At 44.9% G+C, this 17,777-nt stretch overlaps 3 protein-coding genes across 5 annotated transcripts; 2 read left to right on the forward strand and 1 right to left on the reverse strand.

The window, feature by feature from the left end:
* The first annotated feature begins 1,267 nt into the window (after window positions 1-1,267).
* Window positions 1,268-3,669, forward strand: LOC102702398 (cytochrome P450 709B2-like). Its single transcript, XM_040526138.1, has 5 exons — window positions 1,268-1,579; window positions 1,681-1,904; window positions 2,035-2,282; window positions 2,648-3,047; window positions 3,115-3,669. The coding sequence occupies exons 1-5, from the start codon at window positions 1,306-1,308 to the stop codon at window positions 3,544-3,546; spliced, it is 1,578 nt and encodes a 525-aa protein (XP_040382072.1). The 5' UTR covers window positions 1,268-1,305; the 3' UTR covers window positions 3,547-3,669.
* A 1,069-nt stretch (window positions 3,670-4,738) lies between these two features.
* LOC107304571 (pentatricopeptide repeat-containing protein At4g33990-like) lies at window positions 4,739-11,608 on the forward strand. 3 transcript variants are annotated; one of them, XM_040526213.1, is made up of 7 exons: window positions 4,739-7,037; window positions 7,477-7,581; window positions 9,382-9,537; window positions 9,676-9,793; window positions 10,409-10,605; window positions 10,721-10,855; window positions 11,301-11,608. In XM_040526213.1, the coding sequence occupies exon 1, from the start codon at window positions 4,754-4,756 to the stop codon at window positions 6,845-6,847; it is 2,094 nt and encodes a 697-aa protein (XP_040382147.1). In that variant the 5' UTR covers window positions 4,739-4,753; the 3' UTR covers window positions 6,848-7,037; window positions 7,477-7,581; window positions 9,382-9,537; window positions 9,676-9,793; window positions 10,409-10,605; window positions 10,721-10,855; window positions 11,301-11,608. The 3 variants fall into 3 exon arrangements, with proteins under 3 accessions (XP_040382147.1, XP_040382146.1, XP_040382148.1); XM_040526212.1 differs by having other exon boundaries at window positions 10,724-10,855; XM_040526214.1 differs by lacking the exon at window positions 9,382-9,537 and having other exon boundaries at window positions 10,724-10,855.
* Window positions 11,609-14,005: 2,397 nt separating this feature from the next.
* On the reverse strand, window positions 14,006-16,053 carry LOC102702957 (H/ACA ribonucleoprotein complex subunit 4-like). Its single transcript, XM_040525927.1, has one exon. The coding sequence runs from the start codon at window positions 16,029-16,031 to the stop codon at window positions 14,229-14,231; it is 1,803 nt and encodes a 600-aa protein (XP_040381861.1). The 5' UTR covers window positions 16,032-16,053; the 3' UTR covers window positions 14,006-14,228.
* Between the last annotated feature and the right edge of the window lie 1,724 nt (window positions 16,054-17,777).

A 17,777-nucleotide genomic window follows, 5' to 3' on the forward strand; every position in this document is an offset into this window, starting at 1 on the left:
TTAAAAACGGTGAATTTGAAAAGACACCGTGCCTCGTACTGACAGCCAGCTTGGATAGTGATTTTTAAAAACGGTTAATTTGAAAAGGAGTGATACCATTGTACATGTCACATGCCCGTTCTACACGGATTCAGATTAAGTGACATTGTCCCATGGTATTCTCGGTGACATTCTGTCACTGACATATGGACCCTGCATATGTCTGGATCCACACGGGACCCGTATGTCAATAACAGAATGTCACCGAAAATGTCACGGTGTAATGTCACTGAATCCGCATCCGTTCTGCACCACTGCTTCAGCGCCGCACCTCCATCAAGCAACGTACGTATATTTTTATAATAATTCTACTTTCTACGTGTATATTCTCCAAAGCAAAAACTAAAGAAAACTAAAGAAATGAATGAATATTATCAAAAATAAAAATAAAAACTCAGCCAGACGCTAACGCCGGCGACGGGAACAACGAGGCAAATCTGGCGGGCCGGTGCTAACTACAGATTCAACTGTGGTTCAGATCGTCTCTCTTAATGGGCCCCAAAGGCCCAGATTTATTCGGTCGAATTGGGCCTGTAGCTCCAATACGGCCCTTGTTTAGTCTATGCCGCTGGGTCCCAAAAAGGCTAATTAGCGCGCGTGCGTGCGGAGAGGCCGTGCGCGAGCATGCCCAAAACATGTATTTTTACTTTATATGTATAATTTTTATATATATTAAATTTGTGTATACAAAGAGTTTATATGTGTAAACATATATAAATGTTAGTTTGTATGCATAAAATAAGAATAATACTGCATGTATAATATTTGTATATATGTAAGTTTATGCACATAAATTTTATATGTATAAAGTTTATATACCTAAAATTTATATGTATAGAGATTACATATTAAAATTATATTTATATATATGTGTGCGTAAAAGAGAGGAAGTACCATTCGCGCGCTCCTTCCGTGTGCGCACTCGCAAATTAGACCTACCCGTCAGGCCCGGCCTCCTATCATCAGCATGGGCCTACTCGTTTGGCCCAACCAAAGGTGGGACCGGATTTGTGATGGGCCAAAATCTAGACCTATATTTTGAGATATCAGTGTGGTTGTGTTTAAAGTTTAGATATAATTAAAGATCATTAAAGATGACTCAACTAAAGGTCAAGGCAGACAACTCTATCTCGCTGTCCAAACTCCAAAGCATCAATAAAAACCAGAAATGTGTGGTCGTCCGTTGTGCTCCTGAGGTTCTTCTTCTTTCTCCTCCAGACCGCTTTCCGCTGTCAGCTCAGCTCTCGGTGAAGCTGACCGCGCGCAATGGGCAGCGCGTGGGCGCTCGCCGCCGCGGCCGTAGCCGTGCTAGCGGCGGCGTGCCTGCTCAACGCGGTAGCGCGCCTCGTGTGGCGGCCGCGCGCCGTCGCCGCGGCGCTGCACCGGCAGGGCGTGCGCGGGCCGGGGTACAGGCTGTTCGTCGGGAGCCTCGGCGAGATCAAGAGGCTCCGCGCCGCCGCCACCGTCGCGCTCGACGCCTCCTCCCACGACTTCATCCCCTTCGTCCAGCCGCAGTTCCGCCATTGGATCCCCCTCTACGGTAAAACACACAAAGATTTCTCAGAACTGTCAGAATCTTTATTACGTGGTGTTCTTGATGAAATTTCATCCTCCTCCTCCTCCTCCTCCCCTTCCGTTCAGGGCGAGTGTTCCTGTGCTGGTTTGGATCGACGCCGGAAATCTGCGTGGGCGACGTCGGCTTGGCGAAGCGGGTGCTCTCGGACAGGACGGGGCTGTTCCCCAAGAACGTCACGAGCCCGGTGCTGCTCAAGCTGCTCGGCAACGGGCTCGTGCTGGCCAACGGCGACGAGTGGCAGCGCCACAAGAAGGTCGTCCACCCCGCCTTCAACACGGACAAGCTCAAGGTACACCCTACCTACATTACGCCATGGCTGGCACCCGCGGAGGGAGCGAGCTCGCGCGTGAATGGCGAGCTCCGGCCGTCGACCCTGTCGTGTACCTGAAGCTGCGACTTCTTTGATCGGTGTTGATTAGACGATGACCGCGACAATGGCCGGCTGCGCGCGGTCGATGGTGGCGAGGTGGGAGGAGGAGGTGGCCAGCCATGGCGGGCGGGCGGTGATCGAGCTGAGCGGCCAGTTCGAGGAGGTGACTGCAGATGTGATCTCTCACACGGCGTTCGGGAGCAGCTACGCGGAGGGGAAGCAGGTTTTCATGGCGCTCAGAGAGCTCCAGTTCATCACCTTCTCCACCCTCCTCAGCGTCCAAATCCCGGGCTCCAGGTAGTGCACAACTGCTCACACTACACCGTATAATAATTTCATAATTCAAACACGAAATTAGTTACAAATTGTGGTCTTTTTAACGCTAATTAATTAGAATAAATTCACAAAATTATATGTAATTTGAACAAACTACTCCATTCGCTTTTTTAAATTTAATGTCGTTGACTCGTATATCTACGTTAGATAAACTATATATTTTATAATAACTTTAGTATTAAATTTGTAATTCTATGATAACAACTTAAATATTTAGTTTTACGACAATTAGACCAAACTACACATAGTTTTGTGAAATTTTATCTAGTAACTAATTATAGTATCATGTCGAAATTCATCTGAGCTGAATTTATATCAATTTGCAGGTATTTTCCCACCAAGAAAAATCTGAGAGTGTGGATGCTGGACAAGAAGGTGAGGAGCACGCTGATGGAGATCATCAACAACAGGCTCGCCGCGAAGGAGAAGGCCGGCGGCTACGGCGACGACCTGCTTGGGCTGATGCTGGAGGCCTCCGCGCCGGCGCCGCCGGAGCACGGGGAGAGCCGGGCGCCGCTGCTGAGCATGGGCGAGATCATCGACGAGTGCAAGACCTTCTTCTTCGCGGGGCAGGAGACCACCTCGCACCTCCTCACCTGGACCATGTTCTTGCTGAGCACGCACCCGGAATGGCAGGAGAAGCTCCGGCAAGAGGCGGTGAGAGAGTGCGGCTGCGGTGGCGGCGACCGGCTCCCCACCTACGACATGCTCTGCAAGCTGAAGCTGGTAGGCATGGAGGCCGGTCTATCACTAGCTGTCTGAATCCACCATTGATGACGAGCTTTCGTGGCAGATGAACCTGTTCTTGCTGGAGACGCTGCGGCTGTACAGCCCGGTGCCGCTGATCCGGAGGAGGACGCGAGCTCCCGTCGAGATGGGCGGCTTCACGGCGCCGGCGGGCGCGATCCTGACGCTCCCGATCGCGACGATGCACCGCGACGAGGAGGTCTGGGGCACCGACGCCGGCGTGTTCGACCCGACGAGGTTCGACGGCGCCGCCGGCCGCCGCGGCGGCAAGAAGGCCGCGCTGCTGTCCTTCTCCCTGGGCCCGAGGGCGTGCATCGGGCAGAGCTTCGCCATGGTCGAGACCAAGGCCGCCGTCGCGGCGATCCTCCGGCGGTTCAGGCTGGCGCTCTCGCCGGAGTACGTGCACGCGCCGACCGACGTCATCACGCTCCGGCCCAAGCACGGGCTCCCCATGATCGTGACGAGCGTCCACACCTGACGTGGATGCAGATCAGCAATTCGTCGTTACAGATTTGTACAGTACTACTAGCAAGAAAATAAATTTTTGAAGGATTTAGGACATTAGCGTCCCCTCTCTTTCCGCTTCTACTCACGCTTATAAGCCAAAATTTAAATTTTAAATCTTAAATTTAGAATTAATTTTAGAGTTTTTTCATCCTAGTTTATTCTCTAACCTTGACTTTTACTTCATCCATCCTACAATAAGTACATTTTTGCACTATTTATATTCAATGTTTGATCGTCCACTATATTTTAAAAATATGCTTAGTATTTATATTATTATTAGATAATAAAACATAAATAGTTTTTTATGTGTGATTATTTTTTAAAAACGAATGGTAAAACATTGAACACAAAAATACACAAATACATTATATTGGTACGGGGTAGTAGATCGTAAAGAATATGAATATAATATATTTATTTATAAATTATTTTTTGTTTATGAATATATGGTTTGACTTGTTTCCTGAAAAAGCCAAATAATCACCCCTACGATTTCTCTTGTTTCAACCATGAAAAATTTGAACCAGAGAAATAATTCGCAGAAAGTCCATATAGTGGAAATAATATGCATAAAATTATTTTTACCTAGGTGTAATAGCACCTCTATGTATGCATGTGATTTAAATAATTATAACAAAATTCAAAATTTTTGATAAGATTGAATAATATGTGATATATTACTTCACACGGATGCACTCCAAATTCGATCTCTATAAGTCATAAAAAACAATAAACACAATTTTTCGTACATATATGCATATTCACAATGACATGTTTTTATTTTTATTATAACTTGTAACAATTAAATTAGATATGGTATGTTTGTAGTGATATATCACATATTAATCTTTTTATCAATTTTTAATTTTTTTTACTAATTACTCTTTTCATTGTACGCCATAAGATGGTTGGTGATAACTAGATTCACCCATGAAACAATAAATATTATTTATATATATATGGATAATATTTAGATTTATTAGCATCTATGCGTCCTCTAATAGTTTTTCATTGAGTATTTGAAGTGAATTTTCGAAAAAAAACAAAAAGTATTTAAGGTGTGGGTTTCAAACTGGGGCGCTTGTGCCACCACCGTTTTGCGGTTTCCACGCGCCACCGAGTCGGCGCTGCTGAACTGATGAAAGCCCGCGCGGTACTGGAGGGCGATCGCGGAGATCATGCTCGCCGCCGTCAAGGGGAAGCTCAGATCGCGGCCGCGATTACCTCCTCCTCTCGCCGTCCCGCCGACGGCTCCCACTCCCTCTCCCGCCGCTACAGCTCGCCGCGGTTCTCATGCCGCTGCCTCGTCGGCCGTCTCCCACGCGTCGCTCCTCCTCCGGATGCAGTCGTGCTCCTCTTTCGAGGAGGCTCGGAAGCTCCACGCGGTGGTCCTCGTCGGCGGGCACCGCTACGGCACCGTCCTCGTCGCGCAGTTGGTGCGTATGTACGCGAAGCTTGGGGAGGTTGGGCAGGCGCTCAGAGTGTTCGACGGAATGCCGAGGAGGAACTCCTTCGCGTGGAACGCTGTGATCAAGGGACTTGTTGACGCTGGTAGGTTCTCGGACGCACTGGAGATGTTTTGGGAGATGGTCAATGATGGCTCGGTTGCGGCAGATGGTTTCACATACCCGCCCGTCATCAAGGCATGTGCGATGCTTGGAGCTGTTGAGGAGGGGATGAAAGTACAAGAGATCGTGGAGGCTGACATTTCCAGGGGTAATGCGAGGCACAACGTGTTTGTGCAGTGCGCGCTTGTGGATATGTTTGCCAAATGCGGGTGCTTTGAGGAAGCAAGGAATGTTTTTGAAAGCATGCAAGTGAGGGATTTGGCTTCATGGACGGCGATGATTGGAGGGGCTGTGCATGCAGATGATTGGCTCGATGTGGTGAATTTGTTCAATCACATGAGATCAGAAGGGTTTGGGGTTGACTCTGTGATTGCTGCAACTGTTATTTCAGCCTGTGGGAGAGCAGGTGAATTGCAGGTTGGGACTGCATTGCATGGATGTGCTGTGAAGAGCGGAGTAAGTGGTGATTTGTGTGTTTCCAACGCCTTGATAGATATGTACTGCAAATGTGGTTACATAGAGATGGCTGATTGTCTTTTCTGGTCTACAAATTCCAAGGATGTTGTCTCCTGGAGTAGTTTGATTGCAGGGTATTCGCAAAATGGAATGAATAATGTGAGTGTCAGTTTGTTCTGTGAAATGATTTCTTCAGGGATAAATCCAAATTCCAGTACTCTAGCAAGCATACTTCCTTGTCTTTCTGAGCTGAAGCTAATCAGGAATGGAAAAGAAATCCATTGCTTCTCTTTAAGACATGGACTTGAGAGAAGTGTGTTTGTAGTGAGTGCACTTATAGACTTGTACAGCAGACAGGGATTGATAATGGTGGCACGGACTGTATTTTGGCTTATGCCTGATAAAGATTTAGCCATTTGGAACTCAATGGTTGCAGGATATGCTCTGAATGGGTATTCAGACTCTGCATTCTGCACGTTTAGGTCATTACAGAAAGTGGGTTTTAGACCTGATCATGTGACTGTTGTTTCAGTTCTTCCTTTATGCAATCGACAGTATATGCTCATCCAGGGTAAGGAACTACATGCATATGTTGTCAAACACTGTATTAGCTCAGTCTGCTCAGTTAGTAATGCACTTATAGATATGTACTGCAATTGTGGTTTCCTAGAAGTAGCTAAAGAGGTTTTTCAACTGATGACAGAACGCAATACGGTTACATTTAACATACTGATCTCTTCTTTTGGAAAGCATAGCCATGAAGATCAAGCCCTATTGTTTTTTGATCTAATGAAGAGAGATAGAATTACTCCAGATAAAGTGACTTTTGTGGCACTACTATCTTGTTGTAGCCATGCTGGTCTTATTGACAAGGGCTTGCACTTATATCATTCCATGCTACAAGACTACAATATTTCTCCAGAGAAGGAGCACTACTCATGCATTGTCGACCTTTATAGCAGATATGGGAAGCTTGATGAAGCTTGGTGTTTCATTTCAAATATGGCAGAAGAGCCAGAAATCGATATTCTTGGAGGGCTGTTGGGAGCATGTAGAGTGCATAATAGAATGGACATTGCTGAGCTGGTTGGGAAAAGAATATTTGAGCAAAATCCCAATGATCCTGGCTATCACATTCTGCTTTCTAATATCTACGCTGATGCTGGAATGTGGTCTGATGTGACAAGGATAAGAAATATGATACAAGAGAGAAATTTGACAAAGGAAACGGGAAATAGCTTTACCTAACGGTTAAATCAATGAGTGCACAAGTCTATTTGTACAAAAAAGATGAGTACCTTTCATTATTTAATGGGCCATCAAACTAAAAATCCTATTGAAAAATGCTGCTTGAAAAATCGGTAACAGGCCTAGGAGAATGGCAGTAGTTATGAATCAGAGAAAGGCATATTATGATTTGGGTCTTTTGTGGGTATAGGTGAGTAAAGTGTATCATGTGATATTTAGTGTACTGTACACCTGTTTGGTGTACTGGCTGTTGAGATATTACACAATTCTGTTCCTCTTTATACTTGCATAGTTGCATACAATTTGCAGACTGCACATTTATACTTCTTTGCTAGCTACTAGTTAGTACTCCTGCTATTTTCTGAAAAAATATTTGCCCTATTTGGTTATGATATTGTGAAATTAGAGTGCATAGCTGGCTTATGATTGTGTCTGACAATAATAAGGTCCCATACATGTTTTTTTGGATGTAGAGGCTGGATTCTATCTATCCATTATCTGAAAATATATAATTTTTCTGTTACATTTGATGTCCTTTCCCCTTTGCTCACTTGTTTTAATACATGACTATCTGAAGGTTACTTCATATGTATCATTGTTCGTTGACAGATTTTCCTTGGTGTGATCAGGATATGCTGGTTTGTGTCGAATGACCAAGGACATACGTTAGCATGCATGTAATCCAAGGGAGGATTAATTATTTAATCAAGGGAAAAGGATCCTGCTGCACCAAGGTAATTTCCAGGATCCCACCGATGATACTTCTAGTTCTCTATTTGTGCTGAGCAGTTACAGTCTGCTGATCTGCTATGAAGTTCGATTCCTCAGCCCCACCCCCAGACAACATTTTTTTTTTCTAATACAGTAATACTGGGTTATTGATGTTGGACTTTGCAAGGGCCAGAATTATCTTTTGTTTGGAAATTGCTATGGAAAATACCGATTTCCCTTACTTAGGTCGTGTTCGGCTGAAGGAGATGAGTGGGTTAGTTATCCGGCCCAAAAAACATAATAATAGTTAGTACATGATTAATTAATTATTAATTATTAAAAAATATAAAATAGGTTAATATGATTTTTTAAACAACTTTTCTATAGAAATTTTTCGCAAAAAATACACCGTTGAGCAGTTCGAAAAGCGTGCACGTAGAAAATGAGGGAGTTAAGATAACTTGCTGGCTCTGCCGAACGTGGCCTTAGACCACAGGATGCATAGAGGAAAGTACCCAGTGCAGTCTTGCTCCATCTGGGTTCAACATGCTACACGGATTTGGCTTATGGGTGGATCAGTTCACCTGTTGCCATCATATACAGCAACATTTCTCAATCAAAGGATACCAAAAGCAAAAAGAGAACTAAAAGTAGAGTCAATAATAAAGTATCTGAGTTTCACAGCTGAGTCATCTTATGCAATACACAAAGGAAAATTTAATCAATGAAATAATCAGGCCAGTATAAGATAGTGGACTCACTTCATGTCTACATCATATAGTGGATAATGGATATCCTGTCTATCCTGCATGTTGCTGCTATCTGAAGTATACTCGGAGGACAACAATGTAGCCTACATTCTTATAGCTTTTCTTAGACCAATTCCATTCCCTAGAATTGACAATTTGGTAGAAGAGGAATTTGTTTCATTTCAAATACTTCTTCTTATTGAAAAGAAGGAAGGAGGAAGAGGAATTGATAAGAACAATAGGGGAAGCGGAAACCGAAAAGGAGCAATAAGTCCTTTTGTTTACAAGATAAGAATATATGCAGACCGTAACAAAGTTGTATGCGTACAATGGTTCAAGTGCATCTTATTTGGTACCGCTTGAATTGTTGTTCACGGCAACGGAAACATCGGTACTTTTCTATTTAAAGCAGAACACTACTGCGTAGTTGCGTGATATTATCAATATTATTGGTGAATTGAGTTTTGGTGCCATTGTTGAAGAGAAGCTCATGTGACTTTCTTCTCCTTTGGTTATGATTTCATTTTGCTTTTAATGAATGTTGGTTCTTACCCTTTAGTTTGTTTACTCGTTTCTAGCGTAGAGGGATTCACCTTTCAAACTTCAAGAAAGCAACGGAAGAAGGGCATTCTTATCTAATTTGTGTCACATCTGTTCACTAACTCTGAAAGTTCCGATTGCGGGTGTCATTTGGAGTTTTGGACGACCTTCCGTGCTGCAATGTTAACTGTCTGTGTGCTACATACTTTGGAATACTTTAGCATCAGTTTCTAAATATATGATCCATATTAATTCCAATAGACCTGAGGACCAATAATTAGCTCCATTTAAGAATTAAATGATCGCATGCTGCTAAATCTAGCCAATTAAACTTCCCACAGCTTCAAGTAGCCGTTACTGGTTGTTGGCCAGCTGCAGATACCGGAGCATGCAATGTGTTCAATTACTCATGTACATGTGGAGTCTTGCTCTTGCCCTATACATATGGCAATCCAAAATTTGACAACAATTCGTAGTTAACATATGTTGACTATTGGTGTTATTTAAGCTTTAAAACTCCGCCTGTTACTGTAGCTGCCTGGCACAGCAAACTAGCAAATGCCTGTACCACTGTGCAAGACTTTGGAGTTCGGAGCTTAGATGGCACACCTCTCCATGTGGACAGATAAGGACGCCCTGAGAATGAGCTACCGCCCCACGCCCTATCTTCATGCTGCAGCCACCGACACCGTATGAATTTTGAACTAATGACTCATGGGTCATGAATTGCTTTGCTACCAGAATATCACCCACCAGGGATTATTAGTTTTTGTAAGAGGCAGGTTTGGATTTTTGCTTGATCTGATGATTCATCAGCTCATTTTGTAGGCTACTGCCGCACAGTGTTGTTGAGAGCTCAGTTTCAGCAAGGGTGTTCTGTCCAATCATGGGCATGGAAATGGGCAACGAGCAATTGCATTGTGCAGGCCGGGTACCGACACGTCCGGTGAGTACTCTAGCATTAAATTGCGTGGATCCTACTCTGGCAGGCTGGGTTCTAGTTTTCGCATCATGCTATACTGGACATGTAGCCTATAGGTTATAGTAATCTGAGTAGCATCTAAAGTCCTGAGTTTAAGTCTCTATATGAGCAAATTTCCGATTAGATTATAAAAGGGGTTAAGTTCCCAATTTTAAAAAGATTGCATATATCCAGTTGGATACACAGAGACTGGATAAAAAAAAAATATCTGCTTAAAAAAATGCTATACTGACCATGATAACGGACCAGAAGTTAGCCGTAAAACATAAGATATAAAGGTTAGTCATACCTAAAGAATATAGAATGATGCCGACAACCAAGAGCAACATTCTTTAATCCTGGTATCGTACATTTTGTGGTCATAGAACATGTATAAGAATCAACAGATGGGAGGCAAATGTTGTTCCAGGTGTGCATTTTTCTTTACTCACAGAAGCTTCTCTAGATCTACAAGAACATGCTAAAGTATCCGGGCAGAGGGATCGAATAAAAAGTTTTTTTTCAGATCGGCGAGTTGTTTCAATTCTGTCATATCAGAACCTCGTCATAATGCAAGCTTTACTTGTCATGATTCTGCAGAAGAAAGGCATCAAAGAGAACCGGTAAGACGAATCAGTTCGGTGGCCATCTTTAATCAGGCTCACGCATGGCTGATCCATTTAGATCATTTAAGAAGCCAAGGGGGTCCTACTTGATCGCACTAGGCACAAAAATAAGGCCTAATGCACCCAGAAGGTCCCCCCAACAACTAAATCTGAAGATACTGCAGTCTACAGGTAGGATTAGTATAACCATCCATCCTAAGCATTTGTGCATTACTAGTCGTAAAATTGTGTTTGAACACTAGATGATTGATTCTGGTACAATTTCTGAAAATGATTGTTTTTCCAGCAGGGTTTGAAGGATCTCCGAGCTGGCTTATCCAGCTGGGATACTGTGACTAATAAAGTTGACTTCCCCAGGGCATCCAGTGTTTGGTGGATCTACTTCCACGTAGCGCCCAAGTGTGAACTGAACTGAGCTGGGGTACTAATCAGGAGTTTTTATATCGTACTTAAAAAAGTACTCCTTATATACCATATTTTTAGTGAAAAAAATAAATACCTTGAGGTATAATGTACTTTGAGTTACTAAAATTTTATACTAAAATTTTTGATATGTTAAGATCTGTTTTAAGAATGGTAAAAAAACTCACTAATCAGCTATCAGAACCGTAAATTATGCACTTGTATTTTCCAACGCATGCACATCAATTCTATGGCAAATTGGCAAACACAACTACATCCCAAAATGGTGAGGTTCTCAGAAAGGAAACTGCATGTGGTTGCAGCAACAGATTTGGAGTATAACTCGAGCTGGATTATTCGATCCTAAGCTTCAGCTTCAAGCAACCAAACACTAACAGTCATCTAAAGCCTGCTTGTTTGCAGATTGAACAAAAAAGTCTGAGAGATTTTGGGTTGTCATGCAGCAAAAGGCGATCGGCACGCAAAGCTGAAGCATGATTTCTTCCAAAGAAAAAAAAAAGAAAGAAACAGAGACAGCGGCTCTGCGCTGGCAGCCGGAGCCAATGAGCGAGCGGCACGTCTCCCCCGGATTCTTCGACCGACCAGGGAGCCCCGCTCGTGCGGGGCACGTGAGGAGCGGGAGCGAGCGCGATCCGCTCGTCTTTATAAACTTCGTCGCTGCTGGGTGAGTTCATCTGCATCGCATCGCATCAGCTCTTGACTCTGTTGCACTTGTTCCTCTCTCTGTTCATCGTCGTCAGCTGGGAGAAGATGGCGGACAGCACGGCGACCTGCATCGACATCATCCTCGCCATCATCCTCCCGCCGCTCGGCGTCTTCTTCAAGTTCGGCTGCGGGGTAAAGCTCAGCTCAGCTTAGCTTGGGTGTAGTTTTATTGCACTGCTGCTGCAGCTACTCGTGCGTACGTGCGTGCGTGCATGTCTCGTGTCACTGTGTCTGTGTGTTGTAACTAATCAATCTTCTGCTGTCTGTGGTGATTAATATTGCTTGGTTTGCAGATTGAGTTCTGGATCTGCTTGCTGCTCACCTTCTTCGGCTACCTCCCCGGCATCATCTACGCCGTCTGGGTCATCACCAAGTAGGAGGAGAACCACCGCTCTTCAAGGTATAGATTGATTGGTGCATGTATCTTCAAGAACTTATTCATGTGTTGGTGTTTCACAAGAAAAAGAAAAGGATAAAGTTTACTGAATAAGTGTCCATATGCACATTCTGCTTAATTATTAGGCTTCAGTACAGGCTACTAGAATACCCACCAGTACCATTAACAACAGAAATCATGAAAGGAACATCTTGCCTACTGTTTCAACGATTCGGCTAAGCTGCGTGATCGAGGTTCAGAAAGAGACCGGCTAACTTAATAGTTTTCTTGGTTTTCTTAGCAGGCGATGGTGAATTTGGTGATCCAAAGCCTGTGATTGGTGGTTACTCGTGCCTGATGTAAGCAGCTGTCGGAGATGTGATTTTTCTGGTTATTTAGACGGATGGTGCTCGCTGTCTAGCGTTGTGTATGTTTTTGTACATCTGTTTTGCTGTTTGTGCCTAATTAGCTCCCTGTTCCGGTACTGGTGTTTCTCCCTGTTCTTGTGGAGGGAGATGGCACCTTTCTTCTCCAGTGTATCATCCGCTTCTTCTACACTTTTTTCCCGTCCCTGTACTTCGATTGATTAATGAAGATTAAATTTGTCCTTGTTAGCTCGTCGAGACTTTTATCTGCTTAATTGAAGTTAAGATGGTTTGGCAAACTAAAATGTCCTGCGGATATCCGTGATCGAGCGGCTGCGAATTTCAAGTGGATGTGACCAATCAAACCATGGACATTTTTCACGTTCCTAGTGGGTGGGCAGTCACTGTCTATCTACTAGCTTTTTGGTATGGAAGATATGTATCCGTCTACATTCCATTGCAATACTGCTTTGTTTATTGTCCATCTCTTTTTCTTTCCTCCTCAGTTGGAGAGGATGGCTGTTGTCTTTTGATTCAGATTGTTTTACTTTCACGTGTACTTTCTAAGCTGTTAAACAGTATATTTTTTATAATTACTTTTATTATTTATACTATTAAATGGCTATAAATATATATCTTTTATCCACTAAACGAAACACAGATGAATGGATGAAATGACGATGGCAGATGCTGACAGGGTCCCCGCCACAGCATATGCCATGCCAGCTAAACTGGCGCCTACTGCACAGTGCCATGTGCTGTGTACTGATGCCTACGCTTGCATTGCACTGTAGCATTCATCTGTGATTGTAGGCTTGCAGCATGGGCCTATGGGCTGGTTTGTGTTGAAGACGTGGGCCGGGAGCCCAAGTGTGGTCTATGGGCTTCGAGTCATGTGCGAACCTGCAATTCTGAGAGGGCTTTTTGTGTGCAATCCTGAGAAGAGAGCCTGCACCAATCTACCGTATGTCCGCATATGATTACCGTGGTGAACCGTGTAAAAAAACGAATGGGATTACCAAAGTTTATATTTTCATTTAGTTTTCTTTGAACTTGGGTGAAGTTACTGAGCACTTTCTTACCGTTAAACCTGACAGGGAAACCTGACGAGAGTTCATCATTGTTCGTAAGCAATCGGTTTATCACTTTCAGATATGCAGCACAGAAATCGCAGGTTCATTTGACCAGAATGGTAGACAATGTACAGCAACGCCGTTCATTTGGCAAGAGAAAGATGGGCACTACAAGAACAAGAGAAGTACCACAACCACAAAAGAGGACAAGATCTCTTTCATGTTCTCCAACGCAACTGAAAGAAAATATATAGGACCCTAGGATTGAGGTTTGTAAGTTTCATGGATTCTGCCAGAAGTACGGGACAACGGCAGTCAGCAAACACCACAACCACAACACCTTAATAATAAGATCTAAGAAAACGAACAAAAATACAGGACACTTAGTTGCTTCACATGGTTAATTCCTTCAGCTCGAGATCAAGTTCATTCGGAGCATCAGAAACTCATAAGTGAACACCTGATCTTGCAGGTTTGATCAAGCTGCTGAAGTAGAAATATGATAATTGCACCTACCCAGAATCGAGAACATCAGCTTATCGATCACAGATTATTATGGTCACAGATATCAAACAGTACACTAATGTAAGGTGTAAGCAAAACTCATTGCATCAACTGAAAAAAAGGAAGGACGGCAATACATGTCTCATTGTTCAACAAGTTCAATGGAAATATTGCTACTTACCACCGTAAAATGGCAGTAATTCAAGGATGGGCTATTAGGCCTTTTAAGCCTAAAATCATTCGTGGTTGGCAAGGGGATGCTCAGCGATCCAAGATAGGCATTTGGAACTTCCCCACAACCACAATACAAAGGGTACATCCAGCCAATGCATAGTATAGTTCTACCTATTATGCCTCCTCTGTATCTCGACTCTTCTTCTTTTTCTTCTCCTTTTTCTTGGCACTTTTCTCAGCGTCAGTGCCGTCTCCATTTGCCGCGCTCTCTGGATCCACAACATCACCTCCTTCCTTGCTCTTCTTCTTTTTCTTTTTCTTCTCACTGCCACCCTTCTCCTCATCAGATAGATTACCCTTCTCTTCCTTCAAGTCTGCGTCGCCTGATCCTTGTTCACTCTTGTCTTTCTTTTTCTTCTTCTTCTTCTCGCTCTTCTCCCCTTCTACCTCTTCAGCACTCTCTTCAACCTTGATCTTCTTTACAGGCACAGAAGCAGCCGCGTCGTCATCTTCAATCTTCCTCTTGCGGCCTTCATCAGAAGCATCCTCCTCATCCTTGTGCTTCTTCTTCTTCTTCTTCTCCTTGACCTCTTCAGTCACAACCACATCCGGCTCCGCCTTAACCTTCGCCTCTTCAGGAGCAGCTGCAATGCTAGCAATCATCGCATCACCACCAGTAGGAAGCGCCACATTGCGGAGCCACTCAGCCGGGGTCTTCTCGTTTGGCTTCCCATGCTTATCCAGCAACCCCTCCGCGACCATCTTTTTCTTCTTGAGCGCAACAGGGCCAAGCCCCCACTTCCTCGGATACGTGTCTCTGTCCATCACCACCCTCTTGATCTTCGCCACCGCGCCGTGATCACAGGTAGCCATAACAGCGGTGGTCATCTCGGCGATGCCAATAGCGATGGCCTCCCCTTTTGTGGTCATGAGAACCACCTCCTCCCCGACCTCGACGTCATTCTCGAACCGGAGCAACCCGGGGATCATAAGCTTAGCGCCGTAGCAGATAGCATTAACAGCGGAGTCCTTAACAACAAGCCTCTTGTAGCTAGTGAGCAATACCTCGAGAGGCATGACAATGCGCCTCAGGTAGGACTCGTCGTTGTAGTTGTCCATCGCCCACCTCGCGTCCATGACATCGTGCATGGTGACCATGTTGTCCTGCTCCCCAAGAATGCCGGAGCGGACGCGGCGCAGCTCCTGCATATGGGCGCCGACGCCGAGCAGCAGGCCAAGGTGCACGCAGAGCGTGCGGACGTAGGTCCCGGCCTCGCAGGAGATCCAGAAGACGGCGAGGTGGCGGTCGGGGTCGTGCTCGAGGAGCTTGCTCTCGTAGATGGTGCGGACCCTGAGCTGGCGCTTGACGGCGGAGATGAGGGGCGGGCGCTGGAAGACGGCGCCGGTGAGCGCCTCGAGGGCGCGCGCGACGCGGGCGGTCTCGGGGACGGCGGCGTGGAAGCGGGCGACGCAGACGTACTCCTTGCCGGCGCCCTGCTGCGACTTGACGAGGCGGGTGGCGCGGTCGACGCAGACGATGAGGTTGCCGGTGACCTTGGGGTCGAGGGTGCCGCTGTGGCCGGTCTTCTCGACGCGGAGGAGGCGCTTGATCCAGGCGACGACCTCGTGCGACGAGGGGTTGGAGGGCTTGTCGAGATTAATGACGCCGTAGCGGAGGTACTCGGCGATGGGGCGCTTGAGCGGCGAGTGGCCGGAGGGGAGCGGGGTGTAGTGGCCGGTGCGGACGTTGAGGCGGTCGTAGTTCTTGAGGAGGAGCGGCCAGGTGGAGGTGTCCAGCGACGGCACCAGCGACTGCGGCTTGATGATGTAGCCGTCCGTCTTCGCCTCCGCCTCGGCGAGCGACGGCGGCGGGGCGGAGACGGCGTCGGCGTCCTTGGACTTGCTCTTCTTCTTCTTGGACTTGGTCAGCTCGGAGGAGGGGGACGCGGCGGCGGCGGCCGGCGGCGGGGACGACATGGCGGCGGGTGGGGATTAGGGTTTTTGCGGGCGGCGGCGACGGGAAGAAGAGGGGTTTTAAGGTGGGGAAGGGTTTTTAGTGGCTGACAAGATGGGCTTCTAGTGGAATTGGGCTGGGCTGGGCTGCTTTGGTTTGTGGTCTAAAATGGTTTTATCGGTATTTGATAATTTGAATTTTTGATTTTTTAATTTTATTTATTAAATAATATATAAGATTTAGTTTTAATAGTCTACGAGGGCTTAATTAATTTTGTAAATTATTTAACGAATAAATTTCAAATAATTCTTGATAATTTTAATAGTGCTACGCGTCTATTTTGATTGAAGCTAGATTTTGGTATATCTAAGAAAAAAGTGTCATCTCAGGCTATTTTGACTTCAGTCAAAACACAAGTTTGCCATTAATAAAATTGGTCATGTCAACACTTCTCAGGATTTGGGGTTGGTCGAAATTGGTAGGTCTAATTGTGGAACCGAACCGAACCAAACCAAACCAACCCTGTTATTTTTTTGAAGTAATCAAGAGATACTATATTTTGCTTGAGAATTCATTTATATATTATAATAAGTTAATTGTTTGATTTATAATACTGTGCGTAGCTAATAAATTTCTATAATGTTAATTTAAGAAAAATCATGACACATAAATATTATGGTTGTTCCTTTTGTAAAGGATCACGAGGGCGAATTGCCCACATGAATATGTACCACTTAAAAAATGCTTACATAGGCGAGCGGTTGTATGCGTGAGTGTATGAACCATGTAGGATGGTTAGATGGATTATGTAAGAGATTACATATGCCACCTGCACCTAGCCATTGAATTATAGACTTTGTGGTGTTACTACTCAACTTAGTGCCCTTCGTTAGGGAGGAAGCACTAAAGGAGGAATGGCCATGGAACGTATGTTACTCTGCGACTATAGGGTGTATGCATCAAATCATTGATTGTTCGGCTTTGTTAAGTTGTTGTTGGTTCAACGTCATGCAACAATCTTTTGGGGAAGGAAACCTTAAAGAGTATGACCCATGGAAGGTTGCTGCTATAGGCCACTTGCATAAAACCATACATTGTTTAGCTTTATCAAGTTGTAGTGGTTCAATATTTTCCGACATCCTCTAGGAGAAGTAAGCCTAGCAAAGAGGATGATGATAAAACAACAGACTGAGGCAGAAAGAGAATGGTAATGTCGACAATCATACTAGAAGAGTAATTCCCAAAGATAGTAAAATAGAGAAATACGAGGAGTCCTAAACCTCGATGCTCAGCCCAAAGTCATGGGATTGCCTCATCAGTCACCCAACAACTAGAGGCATAGTGTCAAGGATGATAAGGCATTTGACCGTCGGGTCTAGAGACACAAAACCGACGATGAGAAGTGGGGATGTATGGAGAAAGTTGACAAGGCCCATGAAGGCACTAGAGGAGTTGAAGCACCCTTAGGCTTGATCACATACGAACATCGGTTCTTAAGTCTCAACCCAAACATATATGAGGACATACTGGAGATTAAGACGATAGAGAAATATGGAAGTAAGATGAAAATAAATAGGTGAGAAGCGCAGGCACTGCCATATTTGTTTGTTGCCAACACTCAGCGCGGATGATGAAGGTGGTGAGCTCTTCTTTGCTGAAAGCCTTAGTTCGCACACTCACATCACTTGGGAGACACGTAGAAGGATACCCTTAAACTCATAATTGTGTGTGGTTCGTAGCTATCGTTATACAAACAATGCCCTATTGAT

This window comes from Oryza brachyantha, chromosome 7, assembly GCF_000231095.2.
Source record: "Oryza brachyantha chromosome 7, ObraRS2, whole genome shotgun sequence".
Classification (NCBI taxonomy): domain Eukaryota; kingdom Viridiplantae; phylum Streptophyta; class Magnoliopsida; order Poales; family Poaceae; genus Oryza; species Oryza brachyantha.